Source organism: Anomaloglossus baeobatrachus, chromosome 4, assembly GCF_048569485.1.
Source record: "Anomaloglossus baeobatrachus isolate aAnoBae1 chromosome 4, aAnoBae1.hap1, whole genome shotgun sequence".
Classification (NCBI taxonomy): domain Eukaryota; kingdom Metazoa; phylum Chordata; class Amphibia; order Anura; family Aromobatidae; genus Anomaloglossus; species Anomaloglossus baeobatrachus.
The window spans coordinates 335,614,669-335,638,070 of record NC_134356.1 but is presented as its reverse complement, the minus strand read 5'-3'; the positions used below and the strand labels follow the sequence as shown (position 1 = coordinate 335,638,070).

At 50.6% G+C, this 23,402-nt stretch overlaps 1 protein-coding gene across 1 annotated transcript in view; it reads right to left on the bottom strand.

Annotated features, from left to right (window-relative positions):
• Positions 1-23,402, bottom strand: part of ING3 (inhibitor of growth family member 3) — a 58,877-nt gene that overhangs the window by 5,519 nt on the left and 29,956 nt on the right. The window contains exons 5-9 of the mRNA XM_075345047.1: positions 15,147-15,243; positions 13,508-13,579; positions 13,299-13,418; positions 5,487-5,656; positions 5,215-5,405 (exon numbers count right to left, since the gene is read on the bottom strand). Coding sequence (XP_075201162.1) covers positions 5,215-5,405; positions 5,487-5,656; positions 13,299-13,418; positions 13,508-13,579; positions 15,147-15,243 — 650 coding nt within the window. The remainder of the gene's footprint in view (positions 1-5,214; positions 5,406-5,486; positions 5,657-13,298; positions 13,419-13,507; positions 13,580-15,146; positions 15,244-23,402) is intronic.

Genomic DNA, 23,402 nt, shown 5'->3' with positions numbered 1-23,402 from the left:
ATTGCCGCCACCATCTTCCCGAGGAAGTGCATGAGGCGTCTTAAGGAGTGCGACTGACCTTGACGGAGAGTCTGCACCCCAGTCTGTAGTGACCGCTGCTTGTCCAGCGGAAGCTTCACTATCGCTGAGAGAGTATGAAACTCCATACGAAGATACGTTAGTGATTGGGTCGGTGACAGGTTTGACTTTGAGAAGTCGATGATCCACCCGAACGTCTGGAGAGTCTCCAGCGCAACATTCAGGCTGAATTGGCATGCCTCTTGAGAGGGTGCCTTGACAAGTAGATCGTCCAAGTAAGGGATCACAGAGTGTCCCTGTGAGTGCAAGACTGCTACCACTGCCGCCATGACCTTGGTGAACACCCGTGGGGTTGTCGCCAGACCGAATGGCAGAGCTACGAACTGAAGATGGTCGTCTCCCATCATGAAACGTAGAAAACATTGGTGCTCTGTAGCAATCGGCACGTGGAGATAAGCATCTTTGATGTCTATTGAGACATTGAGGCAATGACGGAGCGGAGGGTTTCATCCGGAACCGCCTGGCCTCCACGTGCTTGTTGAGCAGTGTTAGGTCCAGAACGGAACGGAAAGAGCCATCCTTTTTTGGCACCACAACCAGATTGGAGGAAAACCGTGTCTTGTTCCTGAAGAGGAACAGGGATTACCACTCCTTCTGCCTGCAGAAGAGCATCGGCTCGGTGGGGAGGTGGGGACGTTCTGAAGAATCGAGTCAGAGGACGAGAACAGAACTCTGTCCTGTGCACGTGGGCACAATGTCCCTCACCCACCGGTCTGTGACCTGTGGCAGCTAAATGTCGCCAAAGGCGAGCGAGTCTGTCATCAACCGCGGATGCGGAGAGATGAGAGAGCTGAGAGTCATGAGGAGACCGCCTTGGTAGCGGTTCCTCCGGCTGCCTTCCTTGGGCGTGATTGAGCCCCCGGAAACTGAGCCCTTCTGAGGCTTTTCAGCTCTTTTGGACGAGGACAATTGGGACCTGCCCGAGCTTGGGAAGGACCGAAACCTCGACTGTCCTTCCAGGACAGCATTAATAGGGTAAGTCGCAATGCAGACATTGCGAGGATACGGACGCCCCTGCGGCACAAATGTACATATGCTCAAGACCAGCTGTGCAAGAACAGCTGAAAAGCTTAGGGTGCCCATACGGCTGTAAATGCCGGAGCAACCGACACGCCGATATCCTCACAGACAGATTTCAACCACAGTTTATCTGTCTGGCATCTTTAAGTGAAGGCCCATCTCCACTGCAACTATAGCTCTAGCCGTAAGCCTGGAGATTGGAGAATCCACCTTTGGACCCTGGGTCCCGCGCTTGACCACGTCAGGGGGAAAAGGATAACGTGTATCCTTAATACGTTTGGAGAAAACGCTTATCTGGTAAGCGTGGTGTTCCTGGACTGCTTCTCTGAAGTCAGCGTGGCCAGAAAAATACTCAATATACGTTTGAGCTACTGAAATGGGACTTCTCCTGCTGTGAAGCTGACTCCTCCGCTGGGGGAGCTGAGGGAGAAAGATCCAACATTCCATTGATGGACGCTATAGGATCATTCCTTATGGCGTCACCATCCGGTGTATCCGGATTGAGAGCGTTGTCAGGATCAAAGTCCTGATGAGCTACGTCTGCCTCATCATACAGAGAGCCTCCTGGGGCCCCCCCCGGGGAACCGATTTTATTCCCAATGAGGGTGGCCAGGGAGCAATGATTTGCCCATGGCCTGTCCGGACTGCAAGTCTCTATCCCATTGCAACTCCATCCCTGTCCTTGGACAGGGTTGACAGGTGGTTCCTTTGGCCACGTCTAGTAGAGACCCCGGCTGACCAAGTGCTCCAGGGGAGCATTGCACACAATGGGGTTCAGTGCCGTGGAACAGTATCACATGCAGTAAAAACAGCATCGAAAGCCTGTGTTGCTTATATGCTGCTGCCGACTAGCCATCTAGGACATAGAGCCAAGAATGGCGACCGTACAATGCAATGTATAGCATACAAGCATAAAGTACAATAAACACTGCAGCACATGCAATACAAGCAGCATAGAAAGCCTGTGCCTTGGCACCCCTGCTTTTCTGCTGCTGTAGACTAGCCATCTAGGGGAATATAGCCCAGAATATCGACCATACAGTGCAATGTATAGCATACAAGCATAAGTACAAATGAACACTGCGACCCCTGCAATACAAGCAGCATAGAAAAAACCTGTGCCTCAGCACCCCTGCTTTTCTGCTGCTGTAGTCTAGTCATTCTAGGCGAAAATAGCCCAGACTAGCGACCGTACAGTGCTGTGTATAGCATACAAGCATAAATACACATGAACACATCAGTACATGCAATACAAGCAGCATAGAAAGCCTGTGCCTTAGCACTCCTGCTTTCCTGCTGCTGATGTGTCGCCATCTAAGAGGGCATATAGCCAAAAATAGCGACCTATGCAGTGTAAGCATAAAATACAAATGGACAACTGCGGTATTTAGTGGGGTCAGCACTTCAGGTGCCGCTTACCGCCCGCCTATAAGCGGGTGTGTGGTCGCCCTAGTCCTGTGCCTGGTTGCCCAGAGTCCGATCTCTCAGCTCGGACTGCAGGAATGGCTGCCGGCGTCTTCTCCAGCTCGTGTGAGTAGGGGCGGGCCGTGGGCGTGCCCCCAAGTCAGAGCGGGAAACCGGCGTCCCACAGTGTCCAGTGAGAGGGCTGGAGCATGTAAATAAGGCTCCAGCCCTCGGCGCTGCTGATTGTACAGCGTCTCTCCCCTACCCTGATTGACAGGGTGGGGGCGGGAACGAAGCGGAGCTAGGCCGCAAAAGCCGGGGACTGGATTTATAAGCGCCGCCGCCGTAAAAGCGCGGTCGGCGCTAAGTCCCCGGCGCACTACAAGTCCCAGCCGCGCCGCCGCTCCCGGAGCGTCCGGCGCGGTAGTTCCCCATACATAAAGTCACTCAGCTAGGCTGCAGTGACTGTAACCCTTTACTGTCCCCGGCGCACTAGCACACCCAGCAAGTCTGGAGTGTGCTGTGCCTGTGTGTACGGGGACACAGAGTACCTGAATGGTGCAGGGCCATGTCCCTGAACGGTACCCAGCTCCGTATCCAGCAGGTTCCATGGGTCTGTGGATGGAGCCCGGCCTCAGGGCTTTGGGGCCGGTAAGATCCCACTTCCTCAGAGCCCCTCAGGGGGATGTGGAAGGAAAACAGCATGTGGGCTCCAGCCGCCGTACCAGCAATAGGTACCTCAACCTTACAAACCACCAGCGGGGTGAGAAGGGAGCATGCTGGGGGCCCTATATGGGCCCTCTTTTCTTCCATCCGATATAGTCAGCAGCTACTGCTGACTAAACAGTGGAGCTATGCGTGGATGTCTGACCTCCTTCGCACAAAGCAGAAAACTGGTGAGCCAGTGATCCCACTGGGGGTGTATAGCCAGAAGGGGAGGGGCCTTACACTTTTTAGTGTAATGCTTTGTGTGGCCTCCGGAGGCAGTAGCTATACACCCAATCGTCTGGGTCTCCCAATAGAGCGCCGAAGAAAAGGGAGATTAGACTGCCTATTTTAAGTATAAACCAAGAAGCCGGGAGAACTTCCCAGAACCCCTCCCCTGGGCACGCACAGCAGAACCTTGTGACAAAACATTACACAAGCCTAACAGGAACTCTGCCAGCTATCTGCTCCCTTGTGTACCAATCTGTAAATTGGAAATAGTCATGCACTGCTTGGCACTTGGACAGTGGTTGGGCATTAATAAAGGAAGTCCATGTAAGAAAAAAGCATTTGGTGAGTTTTTCCTTTGTTAAGTAAGGACTCTATCCAGTCCATTTTGAAGAGGTAGGCCACATTTGTACTAATCAGACTAAGGCTATGTGCGCACTAGTGCGTTTTACCCGCGGATTTGCCGCGGAAATTTCTTGAGAAATGTCTGCAATCTTTGTGCAGACATTTCCCAGCAAATCCTATGTGAAAAAAAAATAGCTGTGCGCACACTGCGGATTTTTCTCAAGAAATTTCCTTGAGAAGAATTTCTTGAGAAAACGAGTATGTCAATTCTTTTCCGCAGGTAGCTGCGGATTTCGGCAGTACAGCCTGCAAAATCCGCAGGGAACTACCTGCGGGAAATCGCGGCAAATTCGCTGCTAATCCGCAACAAATCCGCATGCGGATTTGGTGCGGATTTTTTCCGGAGGTCCGGAAGTCTTCCACTCCCATAAGTTTCTCAAGAAATTTTCTTGGGAAACTTCACAGTTCTAGTGCGCACAAAGCCTAACAGTAGGGACTGCGTCCTGTGCCCAGAGGTGTAACATACTTTTACGGGTGGGCGCCGCTCAGATGAATAAAGTGCGGCACTGATAGGCAGGAAGACTACCCAGCTGGTCTTCTGGGAAAATATTAAAGATGGCTTACTCAAGGGACAGGGAAATACAAAGATCACAGGTATTACTAAGGTGTTGTGAGAGTGCACACCAGACCTCTCGTATTCTCGGGCAATCCCAGTGAAAAATATCAGCTGGGGAATGCATGCATTTAGGGCAAGGATAGTCAACAGAGGGGGACATCCTAGATTTAACTGCCGGGGAAATATATGCTCTATGAAAGAAGATGACTGCCATGGTTTTATAACATGGACATAATAGGTAGCATGGCTTCCAAGAGGTCCTTTACTGGACAGTTAACTGAGACACCTATTCCCCCGGGCATGGCGAAGAGGCCGACCTCTGGATAGAAGGCTTGAGAAGCTTATATATGAGACTCAGAGAAGAAGTCCCAATATGGGCTCTAATGGAAATTAGATTTATGGGGTGCTCTCTAACGTGTTCTGGGATAGTCCATAACAGTCTACATAATGTCTCGTCTGGACATAAGTGAAATTATCGCCCGCCAGGATCGGATACTTAAGGGCAATGTCCTCTGAGGTAAGAGGGCGTTGTTTATCCGACAGCATATCACAAACTAATCGACGGCCATTATTCCCAAGCACACGATAAACAGGAGGTGTTGGGTTTTTTTAAGAAATTGCTGGCTCAAAGTTGTTCATACCTTTCCAGCTAGATAGACAATACCAGGACATAGTTTGCAGGCAGTAATAATTATGAATTACTTCTGCCATTTCCAGATTTTGAGGGTCACCATTTACAATCACAATTTAGCTTGTATCATCATTTGGGCAGAACTGCAAATCAACAGACACAATGAAATTATTAAATGGAAACTCACTTATTTTTCCGTCCACTTCGTGAATCTGTTGTGGCCGAAGAGGTCAGCGTCTGTGTCAGCGTGGAAGCCAGCGCTGAAGAGGAGTAACTTGTCGAGTCCCTAGACAGAAACTCTCTCCCAAGCTGGAAGTCATTATTTTTAAATGCTTCATAACTAGCTTTCATGCTGGAAGTTCTTCTGCCCTCTTTCATCTGTGTACCGATACAACAGGGTCAGCAAATCAATCTCTTTAATGGAGACAAAATAATGCTATGAAAAGCGTAAAAGCTGACCTGCGCAGTCACCTGTACTGCCTGAGCAGCTGCCATAGTTATAGCACCAGCTCCTGCCCCAGCCGCAGCTCCGGCAGACAGCGAGCCAAGGTTGTAGGATGCGAGTGGCTGAGACGAGTTCACACTGTAAACATTAGTGGTGGCTGAAGCTGCCATGTTATTTCTACAACCTGTAATGGAGAGGGAAAAAAAAAAAAAGAAACAAAAACATTACAATATGGTGTAACCACTCTGCCACTATGAAACAAGCAATCATAACAATGACCTTCAAATAACAGAGTAATTTCACAAAGCAGAATTTGTCGCCTAGCTATTACCACCTAGTGTAAAGAAAGAGACCCGCACTCCAGTGATGTGTCATTTACTAAGAAGCTTGAAAAGCTCCTTATAAAACAGTGATTTTATCACAATAGGATTAGCAAACGTACTGCCATGCAGTCCTACATATTCACGAGCTCTGTACACGTCTACCGCACCAAAATTGCCAGATATATCTACACAGAGAGCTGACAGCGGTATGGGTAATATACAGAGCCCAGCTTTCCAATGACTAAGGCATAATTGGTGCGAGTGGAGTGTGATTAAAAAAAATATTTTTTTTTTTATAATATAATATATTATATATATATATATATTATATATATATATATATATATATTATATATATTATATATATATATATATATATATATATATATATATATATATATATATATATATATATATATATATATATATATATATATATATATATATATATATATATATATATATATATATACACACACACACACATATACACACACATAATCGCATTCCCCTCGGACCAATATTAGCCTGTGTGACAGCGCACATGAGCGATTATTTTCTCAGCCCTAATCAGAACGAGAAAACAATTGCAACATTCTGCTGGTGTAATGCGAGACTCTTTCTCTCGCACCCATTCAAGTCTATGGGGCGAGAAAAAAAAAAAAAAGAGAATTTTGTTTACTTACCGTAAATTCTTTTTCTTATAGTTCCAACATGGGAGACCCAAACCATGGGTGTATAGCTTCTGCCTCCGGAGGACACACAAAGTACTACACTCAAACGTGTAGCTCCTCCCTCCGGGCTATATACACCCCCTGGATGACAATCTACCCAGTTCAGTGCAAAAGCTGAAGGAGGACATCCACCCATAAGTAGAGATAGAGTAAAACTCGGAATAACCGGAACTCTGTCTACTAACAACAGCCGGTGAAACACACGGAACAAAAAACTGCCAACAGGCAACAGGGAGGGTGCTGGGTCTCCCATGTCGGAACTATAAGAAAAAGAATTTACGGTAAGTAAACAAAATTCTCTTTTTCTTTATCGTTCCTTATGGGAGACCCAAACCATGGGACGTTCCAAAGCAGTCCATGGGTGGGAATAAACCAAACTGAGAAGTAGGCAAAACCTAACTTCACAAATGGGCGACAGCCGCCTGAAGAATGCGTCTGCCCAAGCTCGCATCTGCCGAAGCATGAGCATGCACTTGGTAGTGCTTCGAAAAAGTGTGCAGACTGGACCACGTGGCAGCCTGACAAACCTGCTGAGCCGTAGCCTGGTGCCTGAAAGCCCAGGAGGCACAGACAGCTCTGGTCGAGTGCGCCTTAATCCCTGGCGGGGGAGGCACCTGAGAGCACTGGTAGGCATCGGTGATAGCCGACCTGATCCAACGAGCTAGGGTCGGTTTAGAAGCAGCGAGACCCTTGCGCTGACCAGTGGTTAGCACAAAAAGTGAGGTGCACCGCCTAAAAACGGCGGTGCGTGACACATAGATTCGGAGCGCCCGCACCAAATCCAAGGTATGCAACGCCTTTTCAAAGCGATGCACAGGGGCCGGACAAAGAGAAGGCAATGAAATGTCCTGGTTAAGGTGGAAAGGAGACACCACCTTAGGGAGAAAATCCGGAGTTGGACGAAGAACCACCTTGTCTTGGTGAAACACCAAAAAGGGGGATTCCGAAGAGAGCGCAGCCAAATCAGAAACTCTCCTGAGAGAAGTTATGGCTACTAGAAAAACAACTTTCTGTGAAAGTCTAAACAAGGGGACCTCCCTGAGAGGCTCAAAGGGGGGTTTCTGTAAGGCCGTGAGGACCAGATTAAGGTCCCAGGGATCCAAGGGCCGCCGGTAAGGAGGAATGATGTGAGATGCGCCCTGCATGAAGGTGCGCACCTGAGCCAGTCGGGCGATACGCCGCTGGAACAATACCGACAGAGCCGACACCTGTCCCTTGAGGGAATTGAGGGACAGTCCTAGCTGTAGACCGGACTGTAGAAAAGACAGGATGGTCGGCAAGGAGAACGGCCAAGGAGCATGGTCGGAAGAGCGACACCAGGACAGGAAAATCCTCCAAGTCCTGTGGTAAATCTTGGCCGAGGAAGACTTCCGAGCCTGAGTCATGGTGGAGATGACCTCAGAGGGAATGCCTGAAGCAGTCAGGATCCAGGACTCAAGAGCCACGCCGTCAATCTGAGAGCCGCAGAATTCTGGCGGAAGAACGGACCTTGAGAGAGAAGGTCTGGGCGGTCCGGGAGATGCCACGGCACCTCTACGGAGAGACGGAGCAGGTCTGGGTACCAAGCTCGCCTGGGCCAGTCCGGAGCAATGAGTATGACTCGACGGCCCTCCATTCTGATCTTGCGCAGAACCCTGGGCAAGAGCGCTAGAGGGGGAATCACATAGGCCAGACGGAACTGAGACCAATCTTGAACCAGTGCGTCTGCTGCGAAGGCTTGAGGATCGTGGGAGCGAGCCACGTAAACCGGAACCTTGTTGTTGTGCCGGGATGCCATTAGATCCACTTCCGGAGTGCCCCACTTGCGGCAGATGGATCTGAACACTGACGGATGCAGGGCCCACTCGCCGCTGTCCACGGTTTGACGGCTGAGGTAATCGGCCTCCCAGTTTTCCACGCCTGGGATGTGGACTGCAGATATGGTGGACTTGGAGTCCTCCGTCCACTGGAGGATTCGTTGAACCTCCAACATTGCCAGACGGCTGTGAGTCCCGCCCTGGTGATTGATGTAGGCAACTGCTGTCGCGTTGTCCGACTGAACTCGAATGTGCCTGCCCTCCAACAGGTGGTGAAAGGCTAGGAGAGCTAGAAACACAGCTCTGATCTCCAGCACATTGATCGAGAGGGCTGATTCGGACGGAGTCCAAGTGCCCTGTGCTCGGTGATGGAGAAATACTGCTCCCCAGCCGGAGAGGCTGGCATCCGTGGTGAGGATCACCCAGGACGGAGTCAGGAAGGAGCGTCCCTGTGACAGAGAGAGGGGCCGAAGCCACCACTGAAGGGAGCTCCTGGTCTGTGACGACAGAGCCACCAGCCTGTGCAAGGAAGAGATCCGCTTGTCCCAACAGCGGAGAATGTCCAGCTGCAGGGGACGCAGATGGAACTGGGCAAAGGGAACCGCTTCCATGGACGCCACCATCTGACCCAGCACCTGCATGAGGTGTCTGATGGAATGACGGCGGTGCCTCAGCAGAGAGCGCACCGCCAGACGAAGGGACTGCTGTTTGAATAAGGGCAACTTGACAAGTGCCGGCAGAGTCTCGAATTGCATCCATAGGTACAAAAGCACCTGGGTCGGGATCAGAGTGGACTTGTGCAGGTTGACAAGCCACCCGAACTGAACTAGCGTGGCGAGAGTGAGAGAGACACTCCGCTGGCAGTCTGCACTGGATGAGGCCTTGACTAGAAGGTCGTCCAGGTAAGGAATAACTGCCAACCCCTGGAGGTGCAGGACCGCAACCACTGCTGCCATGACCTTGGTGAATACCCGAGGGGCCGTGGCTAAGCCGAAGGGGAGAGCCACGAATTGGAAATGTTCCTCTCCGATAGCAAAGCGTAGCCAGCGCTGGTGAGAAACCGCAATAGGCACATGCAGATAGGCATCTCTGATGTCGATGGATGCCAGAAAATCTCCTTGGGTCATTGAGGCAATGACCGATCTCAGAGATTCCATGCGAAAGTGCCGTACCTGAACATGCTTGTTGAGAAGCTTGAGATCCAGGATGGGCCGGAAGGAACCGTCCTTCTTGGGGACTAGAAAGAGGTTTGAGTAGAAACCGCTGAACCGTTCCCGGGCGGGAACCGGAACAATTACCCCGTTGGCCTGCAGGGATGCCACGGCCTGAGAGAAGGCGGCGGCTTTGGAGCTGGGGGGGGGTGGACAGAAAAAATCTGTTTGGCGGGCTGGAAGAAAATTCTATCCTGTAGCCGTGGGAGATGATATCCCGCACCCACTGATCGGAGACGTGTTGAAACCACACGTCGCCAAAGTGGGAGAGCCTGCCACCGACCAAGGACGTTGCTGGCGCAGCCAGATAGTCACGAGGAGGCTGCCTTAGTGGCAGCGGCTCCTCCGGTCTTTTGAGGACGCGGCTTTGCGCGCCAGTTGGATCTACGATCCTTGGCTGCGGTAGTGGACGAGGTCGAGGGCTTAGAGGATGACCAGTTAGAGGAACGAAAGGAACGAAACCTCGATTGGTTCCTGCCCTGGACAGGTTTCTTGGCTTTAGTTTGTGGCAAGGAAGTACTCTTCCCGCCAGTAGCTTCCTTAATTATGTCATCCAGCTGTTCCCCAAACAGCAGGGACCCAGCAAAAGGGAGACTCGCAAGGTACTTCTTAGAGGAAGCGTCTGCTTTCCACTCTCGAAGCCACAAGATCCTGCGGATCGCGAGGGAGTTAGCGGAGGCCACCGCCGTGCGGTGAGAAGCCTCCAGGATGGCAGACATGGCGTAGGATGCAAAAGCCGAAGCTTGAGAAGTTAAGGCATCCGTCTCAGGAATAGAGTCCCTGGAGAGGCAATGTATCTCCGCCAGAGAGGCAGAGACTGCCTTAAGAGCCCACACTGCCGCAAAAGACGGCGAGAACGAGGCTCCTGCCGCCTCATAAATAGACTTGGCCAGAAGGTCAACCTGGCGGTCAGTGGGATCCTTAAGAGAAGTGCCATCAGCCACAGCTACTACTGTGCGGGCTCAGATTCTGGACACCGGAGGGTCTACCTTTGGGGACTGGGCCCATTCCTTAACCACCTCTGGTGGAAAAGGAAAACGGTCATCTGAACTACGCTTCGGAAAACGTTTGTCAGGACAGGCCCTGGGCTTGGTAACAGTGGTGTGAAAGCTGGAGTGGTTAAAAAACATACTCCTAGCTCTCTTAGGTGAGGTAAACTGGTGTATTTCTACCAGAGAGGGTTGTTCCTCTGACTCTTGTGGGTTGAGGTTCAGTACGGAGTTAATGGACGCAATCAAGTCACTAACATCCGCATCACCCTCAGACAAGTCAATGGGGTACATAGAGGAAGCGTCTGAGCCCACAGTAAACGAATCCTCCTCGCCCTGCACCTCGGCACGTGAATCAGAGCCGTGGGAAGAGGAAGGAGAAGGATCCCTGCGTCTCCGTTTAGGGGGACGGGGTCCTAGGACCTGCTCTGAGAGCTCTGCAGAGCTAGGAACAGCAGAAGCACCATGGGACGGGGGCTGATGCATGGTCAGCAGTGTCCGGGACAGCTGCCCCATGGAGTCGGCAAAAGACTGGGAAATAGCTTGTGTAAAGGATGCTACCCACGCCGGGGGTTCAGCCACCGGGGCCGGAGCAGCCGGAGGGACCCCTGCGGAGGCTCCAGGCTGAGACACAACCATGTTAGCACAGGCATCACAATGTGGGTATGTGCTTGGCTCTGGCAGAATTAGCTTACATGCAGTGCATATAGCGTACATGTTTGCAGCCTTGCTTCGGGTGACAGACATGCTGCTGAGGTGGAAGCTCTGCAGCAAGAATACACTCCTGTAGAATGCCCTGAGAGTGTAATAAAAAGTCCACAACCGAAGGTTGTGGCTTACCAGCCCGCTCTCTGTGTGCCCTCCGGATTCCACCGCTCAAAGCCCCAGTGAAGCGTCAGCCTTCCTATGCAGCTGCAGCATCCACCGCCTTCCAGAGTAAGAACGCTGAGAAAATGGCGCTGGGAGAAGGAGGGGGGGCGTGTATAAGCCCAAGAGCGGGAAAAACGGAGGGCAGAGAGATACAGCGAGAGATATACAGGGGAGGGAACATCTCCCCAGAGAGGAGTGCCCTCCCCTCTGCTGGTCAGGCGGTGGGCGGCGCTGTATGCAAAACATGCAGAGAAGCCGAAACTGAAACTAGGCCCAAACTGAAGCCGGGGCCTAGATTTTAAAATGCGGCCGACGAGCAGGCACCTTCGGCGCGGTTCTCAGGGGAAACCCCCAGAACCGGCCGGAATTTACAGTAACGATAAAACACATACTGTCCCCCTAATAAAAGTACCCGGGACCCCTGAAAAACGTCTCAATACTTAGCTTTTGAGACGCAGGGCCAGTCCCTGAGTGGGGGTTAAACGCTCCTTCCAGCAGGAACCAGACAGGGCTGCGGATGGAGACCGGTCTCCTGCAAGCAGAGAGGACCGTGACGGCTCCCACTTCAACCCAGAGCCTCTCAGAGGATGTGAAGGAGCGCGGCATGTGAAGGCTCCAGCCTTATAAAGTCAACCTTAACAGCACCGCCGACAGAGTGGGGTGTGAAGGGACATGCCGGGAGTCCAGACTGGACCCGCTTTTCTTCCAAATCTTTAAAAATTAAAATAAAAATGAAAAATATCAGAAAATGCATGTGTGTGTGATCCTCCTGACACAAAGCATTGAACTGGGTAGATTGTCATCCAGGGGGTGTATATAGCCCGGAGGGAGGAGCTACACGTTTGAGTGTAGTACTTTGTGTGTCCTCCGGAGGCAGAAGCTATACACCCATGGTTTGGGTCTCCCATAAGGAACGATAAAGAAAAAATCATCACACCGCACTTGCGGTACACCGGTGTACTGCGAGGACAGGCAGAGAATGGCAATAGCTAGCTACGGAGGAGAGAGGAAGATAAATCCCTCCCTCCCCTCCTGAGTGCCGGCCCGCCCCCCACAGCTGAGGTCCGCTCACACGGTCGGATCTCAGTCGCAGGGACACTCGGCTCTGCTGTACTGCCAGCGTGAGCAGAGTGTCATGCAAGGGGATCGCAGTAATCCCCGTGTGGCCCCAGCCTTATGCAGCTCCTAAAACAGAGATAAAACAAAAAAAAACAAAGAACACAAGTAGCCCAGTCTGTAATACATCTATGGAATCAGGGTCCCTGTCTCTACATTGCTGCTCTCAGATGGGGGAGCAAAACCTGGTGACAGATTCCCTTTAAGGTTATGCTATATTACAGGTGAAAAAGCAGTCTACCAGCAATTTGATAATTGTTTAAGGAGCCAAGAAATTAGTGCAACAACTACAGCTGCAGTTCGTGTACGCAGGCCTTACTAAGGCCTGTTATATACTGTATATGTATTTATAACACTCTGGGATCAAATGTTATTCACCGAGGAGGGAGGCTATGGTGTCTGGAGTTCTGCTCTGTGAATCCCAGACCCATACCCTGCTGGGAATTGGATATATAATTCTTGGCACTCTAGTAACCTGAGTCACCACTGTATCGTGCTCATCTACGTCTAAATATGTGTAGACTATGACTTTGTATTTGTTCCTTTGCCTGCAGATTCGATATTGGCTAGTATTGTAACAATTTGTACATCAGTTTCAGTACTTGTGGTTTTAAGGGTAAACATGTTGGAGGAACCAAGTGCAAATATAATAAAGACCATCAAGTGTTCCAAACCTTTCATAAAACAGTCTCCAGGCTAGATTACATATCTACCGCTTAGTGAGGTGTAGGCAGAAGTCTCCCTAGATTCAGGAGTGTACTATCAAACTATTAAAGAAGAAACTGGCCTGGGGTGTTCTCTTTGGAAGCGTCAGACGTAAGCGTTGACAGCAATGCCTCAGACTTGAATTTCTTCTCCGGAACATGGTCTGTACTAGAATGATGGGATGATGAATTGTGCTTCCTTTCTGTAGAAAGAGACAAGACTATGTAATGACTAGAGGACATTAAAAAAAAAAAAAAAAGAAATAAAATAATGTATTTGGGCGATACATACTTTCCCCTGAAGAATGGGAATGCGCATGGTGATTATTGACAGGTTGTGATGGTGTGTCCAGCTCCAAAGACCCTATAGGAAGATATTCAAATCAAATGAAAAAAATAAAATAGTAATTTAGAGACATACGGCGACAACTGAGAATTATAAAGACTGAAAATGTCGTCCTTCCTCCAAAATATTGCCGATGCCAGCAGTAGTTTTAGAAGAAGTGACTATAAAGCAGTCCAGCAAATTGCTGGTAATTTCCTGACTTCTTGACTAATGCCCATATCAATAACATGAATAATAATATGGATTTACACACTATATTAAGTAAACAGAAATGGGGATGAGAAAGGTCATGAGACTCGCCAACACATGGCAGCCGCAGCCTTCGTCCTGTATCCGATCACTCAGTATAGAGGATAATAGACTTAATCCCTTCACGACATAGCTACATCATATATATGGGTTCAAATCCCACTAAGGACACCATCTGCAAGGAGTCTGTATGTTCTCCCTGTGTTTGCGTGGGTTTCCTCTGGGTTCTCCGGTTTCCTCCCACACTCCAAAGACATACTGATAGGGAACCTAGATTGTGAGCCCCAATGGGGACAGTGTTGCCAATGTATGTAAAGCGCTGTGGAATTAATAGCGCTATATAAATGAATAACTATTATTATTATATATCAGGTCCATGACTTTGATGGGAGCCAGGATCCTTCCCAGTAATGATGGCTAAATTATTCAGCTGAAGACACCTGTGCTTGTCATGATGGTGCTCCTGTGAAAGCCAGCGTTTAGCTGGTGTTCATAGAAGACTGATTTTAGTTATACGTAGCATGAACATGGTAAATAATAAAAAAAAAAAAACCTGAAAAAACAAAATATGTAATTGCACTTTTTTTTTTGCAATTTCACCACAGTTGGAATTTTTTTTTCAGTACAATATGGGGCAGAATGAATGGGGTCAAAATTACATCCCAGCCAGCAAAAAACAAGCCCTCATATGGCTATATTGCTGGAAAATAAAAAAAAGTTATGGCTCTTGCAAAAAAAAGGGAAGAAAAAAAAAAAAAAAAATAAATAAATAAATAAATAAATAAATAGTCCACTCGAAGGAATTAGACAATCCCCACTTATCCTCCAATGTGATCTGTCATTGGGAGAGAAGAGGCAACACTATATACTGAATATAACCATCAGACACCCATGAGTGAATGAGAGTATAGAGCCGGCAGAGGACTATGCATGAACAACCCCTTTAAAAATGTACCAAAAGGCCATGTGATGCATGTAAATAAGTAGGAAAACATGAGACTGTATCCACGCTCATGTACAATTATCTACCCTTTAAAACATATATTGCTGATAACATTATATTTATTGTGTTCTGTCTCATCATTGCTCGTCAGGTTGTGTAATAAGGCCAATAATTTCCCTGTATATAATAGATGGGTGCTCATCCAACGGCTGAGATTGGCTACTAAACAAAACATTAAGACTATTCCTTCTGACAAGCCTCCTTTTTCGCAAACTGCCAAAATGACAGCTATGTAAATGGTAACAGATCGTGCAGACCTTTCCTTGTTTCTGAACACATCACGTTTCCAATAGCATCCACATAAAACCTACGCAACCATTGACGGGTACGTACGTCTTTCCAGGATTTCTGTTATTCCTGCATTATCAGCTTCCAGCTCCATTTTGAACTTGGCCAGTTCTTGGTCCAGTTTTCTCAGATGCCGATCTACCTGTAACAGAAATATGAAGAGGAAATTAGTTACAAGTATGGACTAAACATTATCTGGACCTTCAATACCCATCATGGGGTCATGAGACATGAAAACTCTGTGCAACCAACTCTTCTTACGAATGATTATTAAAGCCTTCTGCTACAGAATAGTTAATAATATCCATCCTTCAAAATAGCGGCGCTCTGCCGCAGGTACAGCACAGTCTGTAGAGGAAAAGGATGGGGGCCATGAGGCTTGCCAAGATCACAAAAACACAGCATGAAAAGGAGATTGTCACAATTAACCTCTTCACGACACATGACGTACTGGGTACGTCATGGATCGTGTGAGGTTAATCACCGCTGCCTGCCGCGGGCAGTCAGCAGCGATCCCTGCACATGTCAGCTGATTTGAACAGCTGACGTGCAGCTATCAGGCACGAATGGATTCGCTACCCACACGTGCCTGTTAACCCCTTTAATCTCATCGTCAAATGTGACAGTGAGATGAAACAGCACGCCGTGGTAAGGCTACTTTCACACATCCGGTTTGAGCTGTGCGGCTCAATCCGGCTGTGAAACCTATGCAATGGATGCGGCGAAAATACCGCATCCTTTGCATAAGTTTTTACATGCGGCCCGTCCGTTTTTTTCCGGTTGCGGCATGCTACTGAGCATGCGCAGTGGAAGAAACCGCATGCGGCGGCCGGATGCGTTTTTTTCCGCATCGCGCCGCATCCGGCGTCCATAGGCATGCATTGAAAAATGCGCCGCAGCGGCCGGATGCGGCGCAATGCGTTTTTTTGCCGGAGCAAAAAACGTTGCAGGCAATGTTCCATCCGGCCGCGGCATCATCTGCCGCATGCGGCAAAAACCGGACCGAACGCAAGCCCATGCGGCACAATACGGCACTAATGTAAGTCTATGCAAAAAAAAACGCAACCAGCGGCAAAAAAAACGGTTGCATTTTTTCTGCAGAGCGCCGTATTGTGCCACAGAACAAAAAACGGATGTGTGAAAGTAGCCTAAGCATTCACTTACCAGGCGCCATCAGAAGTCACGTGACGTGATCACGTGGATTCGATTGTTGTCATGGTAGCACAGTCATGTGGGGGCTCCTGTAGCTACCATGAGTCCCTTCCTCATTACAAATGGCAGACTGCGGTGTGTAATAGGAGAGCTGCTTTTCTGCAGATCTCAGCTGTGTAGCTGTGATCTAGAGAAGAAGGGAATTTTGTTTACTTACCGTAAGAAGGGAATTTTGTTTACTTACCGTAAATTCCTTTTCTTCTAGCTCTAATTGGGAGACCCAGACAATTGGGTGTATAGGCTATGCCTCCGGAGGCCGCACAAAGTACTACACTTAAAAGTGTTAGGCCCCTCCCCTTCTGCCTATACACCCCCCGTGCTCCCACGGGCTCCTCAGTTTTGGTGCAAAAGCAAGAAGGAGGAAAAATAATTAGAAACTGGTTTAAAGTAACTTCAATCCGAAGGAAACTCGGAGAACTGAAACCATTCAACATGAACAACATGTGTACACAAAAAAACAGGGGCGGGTGCTGGGTCTCCCAATTAGAGCTAGAAGAAAAGGAATTTACGGTAAGTAAACAAAATTCCCTTCTTTTTCGCTCTATTGGGAGACCCAGACAATTGGGACGTCCAAAAGCAGTCCCTGGGTGGGTAAAATAATACCTCGTAAGAGAGCCGTAAAACGGCCCTTTCCTACAGGTGGGCAACCGCCGCCTGAAGGACTCGTCTACCTAGGCTGGCATCCGCCGCAGCATAGGTATGCACCTGATAGTGCTTCGTGAAAGTGTGCAGGCTCGACCAGGTAGCCGCCTGACACACCTGTTGAGCCGTAGCCTGGTGCCTCAAAGCCCAGGACGCTCCCACGGCTCTGGTAGAATGGGCCTTCAGCCCTGAGGGAACCGGAAGCCCAGCCGAACGGTAAGCTTCGATAATTGGCTCCTTGATCCACCGAGCCAGGGTTGATTTGGAAGCCTGTGACCCTTTACGCTGGCCAGCGACAAGGACAAAGAGTGCATCCGAGCGGCGCAGGGGCGCCGTACGAGAAATGTAGAGTCTGAGTGCTCTCACCAGATCTAACAAGTGCAAATCCTTTTCACATTGGTGAACTGGATGAGGATAAAAAGAGGGTAAGGAAATATCCTGATTGAGATGAAAGGGGGATACCACCTTAGGGAGAAATTCCGGAACCGGACGTAGAACCACCTTGTCCTGGTGAAAAACCAGAAAAGGGGCTTTGCACGACAACGCTGCTAGCTCAGACACTCTCCGAACAGAAGTGACTGCTACTAGAAAAACCACTTTCTGCGAAAGTCGTGAGAGGGAGATATCTCTCATTGGCTCGAATGGTGGTTTCTGAAGAACCATCAGCACCCTGTTTAGATCCCAGGGTTCTAACGGCCGCTTGTAAGGTGGAACGATGTGACAAACTCCCTGCAGGAACGTGCGTACCTGTGGAAGTCTAGCTAGGCGCTTCTGGAAAAACACAGAGCGCTGAAACTTGTCCCTTAAGGGAACCGAGCGACAAACCCTTTTCCAGTCCAGATTGAAGGAAGGACAGAAAAGTAGGTAATGCAAATGGCCAGGGAGAAAAACCCTGAGCAGAGCACCACGACAGGAAAATTTTCCACGTCCTGTGATAAATCTTGGCGGACGTTGGTTTCCTAGCCTGTCTCATAGTGGCAATGACTTCTTGAGAGAACCCTGAAGACGCTAGGATCCAGGACTCAATGGCCACACAGTCAGGTTGAGGGCCGCAGAATTCAGATGGAAAAACGGCCCTTGAGACAGCAAGTCTGGTCGGTCTGGTAGTGCCCACGGTTGGCCGACCGTGAGATGCCACAGATCCGGGTACCACGACCTCCTCGGCCAGTCTGGAGCGACGAGGATGGCGCGGCGGCAGTCGGCCCTGATCTTGCGTAACACTCTGGGCAACAGTGCCAGCGGAGGAAACACATAAGGGAGCTGAAACTGCGACCAATCCTGAACTAAGGCGTCTGCCGCCAGAGCTCTGGGATCTTGAGACCGTGCCATGAACGTTGGTACCTTGTTGTTGTGCCGGGACGCCATGAGGTCGACGTCCGGCACCCCCCAGCGGCAACAGATCTCCTGAAACACGTCCGGGTGAAGGGACCATTCCCCTGCGTCCATGCCCTGGCGACTGAGATAATCTGCTTCCCAGTTTTCCACGCCTGGGATGTGAACTGCGGATATGGTGGAGGCCGTGGCTTCCACCCACATCAAAATCCGCCGGACTTCCTGGAAGGCTTGTCGACTGCGTGTGCCGCCTTGGTGGTTGATGTATGCCACCGCTGTGGAATTGTCCGACTGAATTCGGATCTGCTTGCCTTCCAGCCACTGCTGGAACGCTTTCAGGGCAAGATACACTGCCCGAATTTCCAGAACATTGATCTGAAGCGAGGACTCTTGCCGGGACCACGTACCCTGAGTCCTGTGGTGGAGAAAAACCGCTCCCCACCCTGACAGACTTGCGTCCGTCGTGACTACTTCCCAGGATGGGGGTAGGAAGGATTTCCCCTTCGATAATGAAGTGGGAAGAAGCCACCACCGAAGGGAAGCTTTGGTCGCCTGAGAGAGGGAGACGGTCCTGTCGAGGGACGTCAGCTTCCTGTCCCATTTGCGTAGGATGTCCCATTGAAGAGGACGCAGGTGAAACTGCGCGAAAGGGACTGCTTCCATTGCTGCCACCATCTTCCCCAGGAAGTGCATGAGGCGCCTCAAGGGGTGTGACTGGCCTTGAAGGAGAGATTGTACCCCTGTCTGTAGTGACCGCTGCTTGATCAGCGGAAGCTTCACTATCGCTGAGAGGGTATGAAACTCCATGCCAAGGTATGTGAGCGATTGGGCCGGTGTCAGATTTGACTTTGGAAAATTGATGATCCACCCGAAACTCTGGAGAGTCTCCAGGGTAGCGTCGAGGCTGTGTTGGCATGCCTCTTGAGAGGGTGCCTTGATCAACAGATCGTCCAAGTACGGGATCACCGAGTGACCCTGAGAATGGAGGACCGCTACTACAGTAGCCATAACCTTGGTGAAAACCCGTGGGGCTGTTGCCAGGCCGAATGGCAGTGCCACGAACTGCAGGTGTTCGTTTCCTATGGCGAAGCGCAAGAAGCGCTGGTGCTCTGGGGCAATCGGAACGTGGAGATAAGCATGTTTGATATCGATCGATGCAAGGAAATCTCCTTGGGACACTGAGGCGATGACAGAGCGAAGGGATTCCATCCGGAACCGCCTGGTCTTTACGTGTTTGTTGAGAAGTTTCAGGTCTAGGACAGGACGGAAAGACCCGTCCTTCTTTGGGACCACAAACAAGTTGGAGTAAAAACCGTGGCCCTGTTGATGAAGAGGAACAGGGACCACCACTCCTTCTGCCTTCAGAGTGCCCAGCGCCTGCAGAAGAGCCTCGGCTCTCTCGGGAGGCGGAGAAGACCTGAAGAATCGAGTCGGGGACGAGAGATGAACTCTATCTTGTAACCGTGAGACAGAATGTCTCTCACCCAGCGGTCTTTTATTTGTGGCAGCCAGGCGTCGCAAAAGCGGGAGAGCCTGCCACCGACCGAGGATGCTACTAGAGGAGGTCGAAAGTCATGAGGAAGCCGCCTTGTTAGCGGTGCCTCCAATGTTCTTTTTAGGACGTGACTTAGACCGCCATGCATCAGAGTTCCTTTGTTCTTTCTGAGACCTTTTGGACGAGGAGAATTGGGACCTGCCCGCGCCCCGAAAGGACCGAAACCTCGCCTGCCCTCTCCTCTGTTGGGGAATGTTCTGTTTGGGCTGGGGTAAGTATGTATCCTTTCCCTTGGATTGTTTGATGATTTCATCCAGACGCTCGCCAAACAGCCTGTCGCCAGAAATTGGCAAACTGGTTAAGCGCTTTTTGGAAGCAGAATCTGCCTTCCATTCCCGTAGCCACAAGGCCCTGCGGAGTACCACCGAATTGGCGGTCGCCACCGCCGTACGGCTCACAGAGTCCCGGACAGCATTAATAGCGTAAGACGCAATTGCCGAGGTCTGGGTGGTAATGGATGCCACTTGTGGCGCGGCCGTGCAAGTGGCTGCTTCAATTTGCGCTTGACCTGCTGAGATAGCTTGCAGCGCCCATACGGCTGCGAATGCTGGGGCAAAAGAAGCTCCGATAGCTTCATAGATGGATTTCAACCAGAGCTCCATCTGCCTGTCAGTGGCATCTTTGAGCGAGGCCCCATCTTCCACTGCAAGTATGGATCTAGCCGCCAGTCTGGAGATTGGAAGATCCACTTTGGGACATTGAGTCCAACCTTTAACCACGTCCGGGGGGAAAGGATAACGTGTATCCTTAAGGCGCTTAGAAAAACGCTTATCTGGACAAGCATGGTGATTCTGGATTGCCTCTCTGAAATCAGAGTGGTCTAGAAACATACTCTGTGTCCGCTTGGGAAACCTGAAACGAAATTTCTCCTGCTGAGAAGCTGACTCCTCCGCCGGAGGGGCTGAGGGAGAAATATCCAGCAACTGATGGATGGACGCAATAAGATCGTTCACTATGGCGTCCCCGTCTGGAGTATTAAGATTGAGAGCGCTCTCAGGATCAGAATCCTGATTAGCTGTCTCCGCATCATCAACCAAAGATTCCCCCCGCTGAGACCCTAAACAATATGATGTCGAGGGAAATTCTAAGCGAGCCCGCTTAGTCAATCTGGGGCTGGGGTCTAAGTCAGAACCCTCAGACTGGGATGTAGGAGATACCCCGGGAGGACATTGTTGGTCCAACTGAGGGGGGCCCGGGAACAACGATTCAACAGGGTCCCGTTGCTGAGATACCGGCCTGGACTGCAAGGCTTCTAGTATCTTAGCCATAGTCTCAGAGAGTTTAGCAAACTCAGTCCCCGTCACCTGGACAGTGTCAACAGGTGTCTCCCCCTGGGCCCCTCTTAGCATAGGCTCCGGCTGAAGAAGTGGCACAGGGGTCGAACACTGCACACAATGAGGGTCAGTGGAACCTGCCGGTAGTGGGGTCTTACAAGCGGCGCAGGCAGCATAATAAGCCTGTGTTTTGGCACCCCTGCCTTTTGTGGGCGCCATGCTATAGTTTTCCTTGAGTTACACAAAAGGGTATATAGCCAGAATGCACTGTGCTCATACAGTGTAAAGTATATATGATACACAAATAATGTACCAATACACTACAGCACCATGGGGCTAGCACCAACAGGTGCTGCTTACCAGCCGCCTAAAGCGGTTGAGGCCACCAGAGACCGTGTCTGGGTCTCCCAGGACTTGTCCCTCTTCTGCAGCGTCGGTGGAGCTGACAGGAATGGCTGCGGCGTCCTGACGAGATGAGGGAGCTGTGGGCGTGGCCGAGAAAGAGCGCGAACTGGTGCTCACACCGTGCACAGTGAGGGGGGTGGAGTATGTAAATCATACTCCAGCCCTCAGAGCTGCTCGCTCCGTGCAGCGTCCCGCCCTTCCCCCTGCCTGTCAGGGCTGAGGGCGGGAGAAAAGTAAACTAGGCCGCAAGGAAGCCGGGGACTCTAGTAATAAACGCGGCCGCCGTAAAAGCGCGGCCGGCGTGAAAGTCCCCGGCGAACTACAAGTCCCAGCCGCGCCGCAGTGTCCCATGGCAGCGGCGGTTAGTGCGGTAGCCCTTACATATAAACACACTCAGCGACGCTGAGTGTGTAATGGCACATATAGACCCGGTCAGCGCCGCGGTCCCCGGTGCACTAGCACACCCAGCAAAGCTGAGGTGATGCTGTGCGCGGTCCCCACAGGGATACAGAGTACCTCCAAGATGCAGGGCCATGTCCCTGAACGATACTCGGCTCCTATCCATCAGGCTCCACAGGAGTTGTGGATGGAGCACGGTCTCAGTGCCTGGAGACCGGTAAGATCCCACTTCACCCAGAGCCCAGAGGGGGATGGGGAAGGAAAGCAGCATGTGGGCTCCAGCCTCCGTACCCGCAATGGATACCTCAACCTTAACAACACCGGCGACAAGAGTGGGGTGAGAAGGGAGCATGCTGGGGGCCCTATATGGGCCCACTTTTCTTCCATCTGACATAGTCAGCCCAATCTGTGGAGCTGTGCTGTGCGTGTCTGACCTCCTTCGCACAAAGCAAAAAACTGAGGAGCCCGTGGGAGCACGGGGGGTGTATAGGCAGAAGGGGAGGGGCCTAACACTTTTAAGTGTAGTACTTTGTGCGGCCTCCGGAGGCATAGCCTATACACCCAATTGTCTGGGTCTCCCAATAGAGCGAAAAAGAAATTCCTTTTCTTCTAGCTCCTATTGGGAGACCCAGACAATTGGGTGTATAGCTTCTGCCTCCGGAGGCCACACAAAGTATTACACTTTAAAAAGTGTAACCCCTCCCCTCTGCCTATACACCCTCCCGTGCATCACGGGCCCATCAGTTTTGGTGCCAAAGCAGGAAGGAGGAAACTTATAAATTGGTCTAAGGTAAACTCAATCCGAAGGATGTTCGGAGAACTGAAACCATGAACCAAAGAACAATTCAACATGAACAACATGTGTACACAAAAGAACAACAGCCCGAAGGGAACAGGGGCGGGTGCTGGGTCTCCCAATAGGAGCTAGAAGAAAAGGAATTTACGGTAAGTAAACAAAATTCCCTTCTTCTTTGTCGCTCCATTGGGACACCCAGACAATTGGGACGTCCAAAAGCAGTCCCTGGGTGGGTAAAAGAATACCTCGATAAAAAGAGCCGTAAAACGGCCCCCCTCTTACAGGTGGGCAACCGCCGCCTGAAGGACTCGCCTACCTAGGCTGGCATCTGCCGAAGCATAGGCATGCACCTGATAGTGTTTCGTGAAATTGTGCAGACTCGACCAGGTAGCCGCCTGACACACCTGCTGAGCCGTAGCCTGGTGCCGCAATGCCCAGGACGCACCTACGGCTCTGGTAGAATGGGCTTTCAGCCCTGTAGGAACCGGAAGACCAGACGAACGGTAGGCTTCAAGAATCGGTTCCTTGATCCACCGAGCCAAGGTTGACTTGGAAGCCTGCGACCCCTTACGCTGGCCAGCGACAAGGACAAAGAGCGCATCAGAACGGCGCAGGGGCGCCGTGCGAGAAATGTAGAGTCTGAGTGCTCTCACAAGATCTAACAAGTGCAAATCCTTTTCACATTG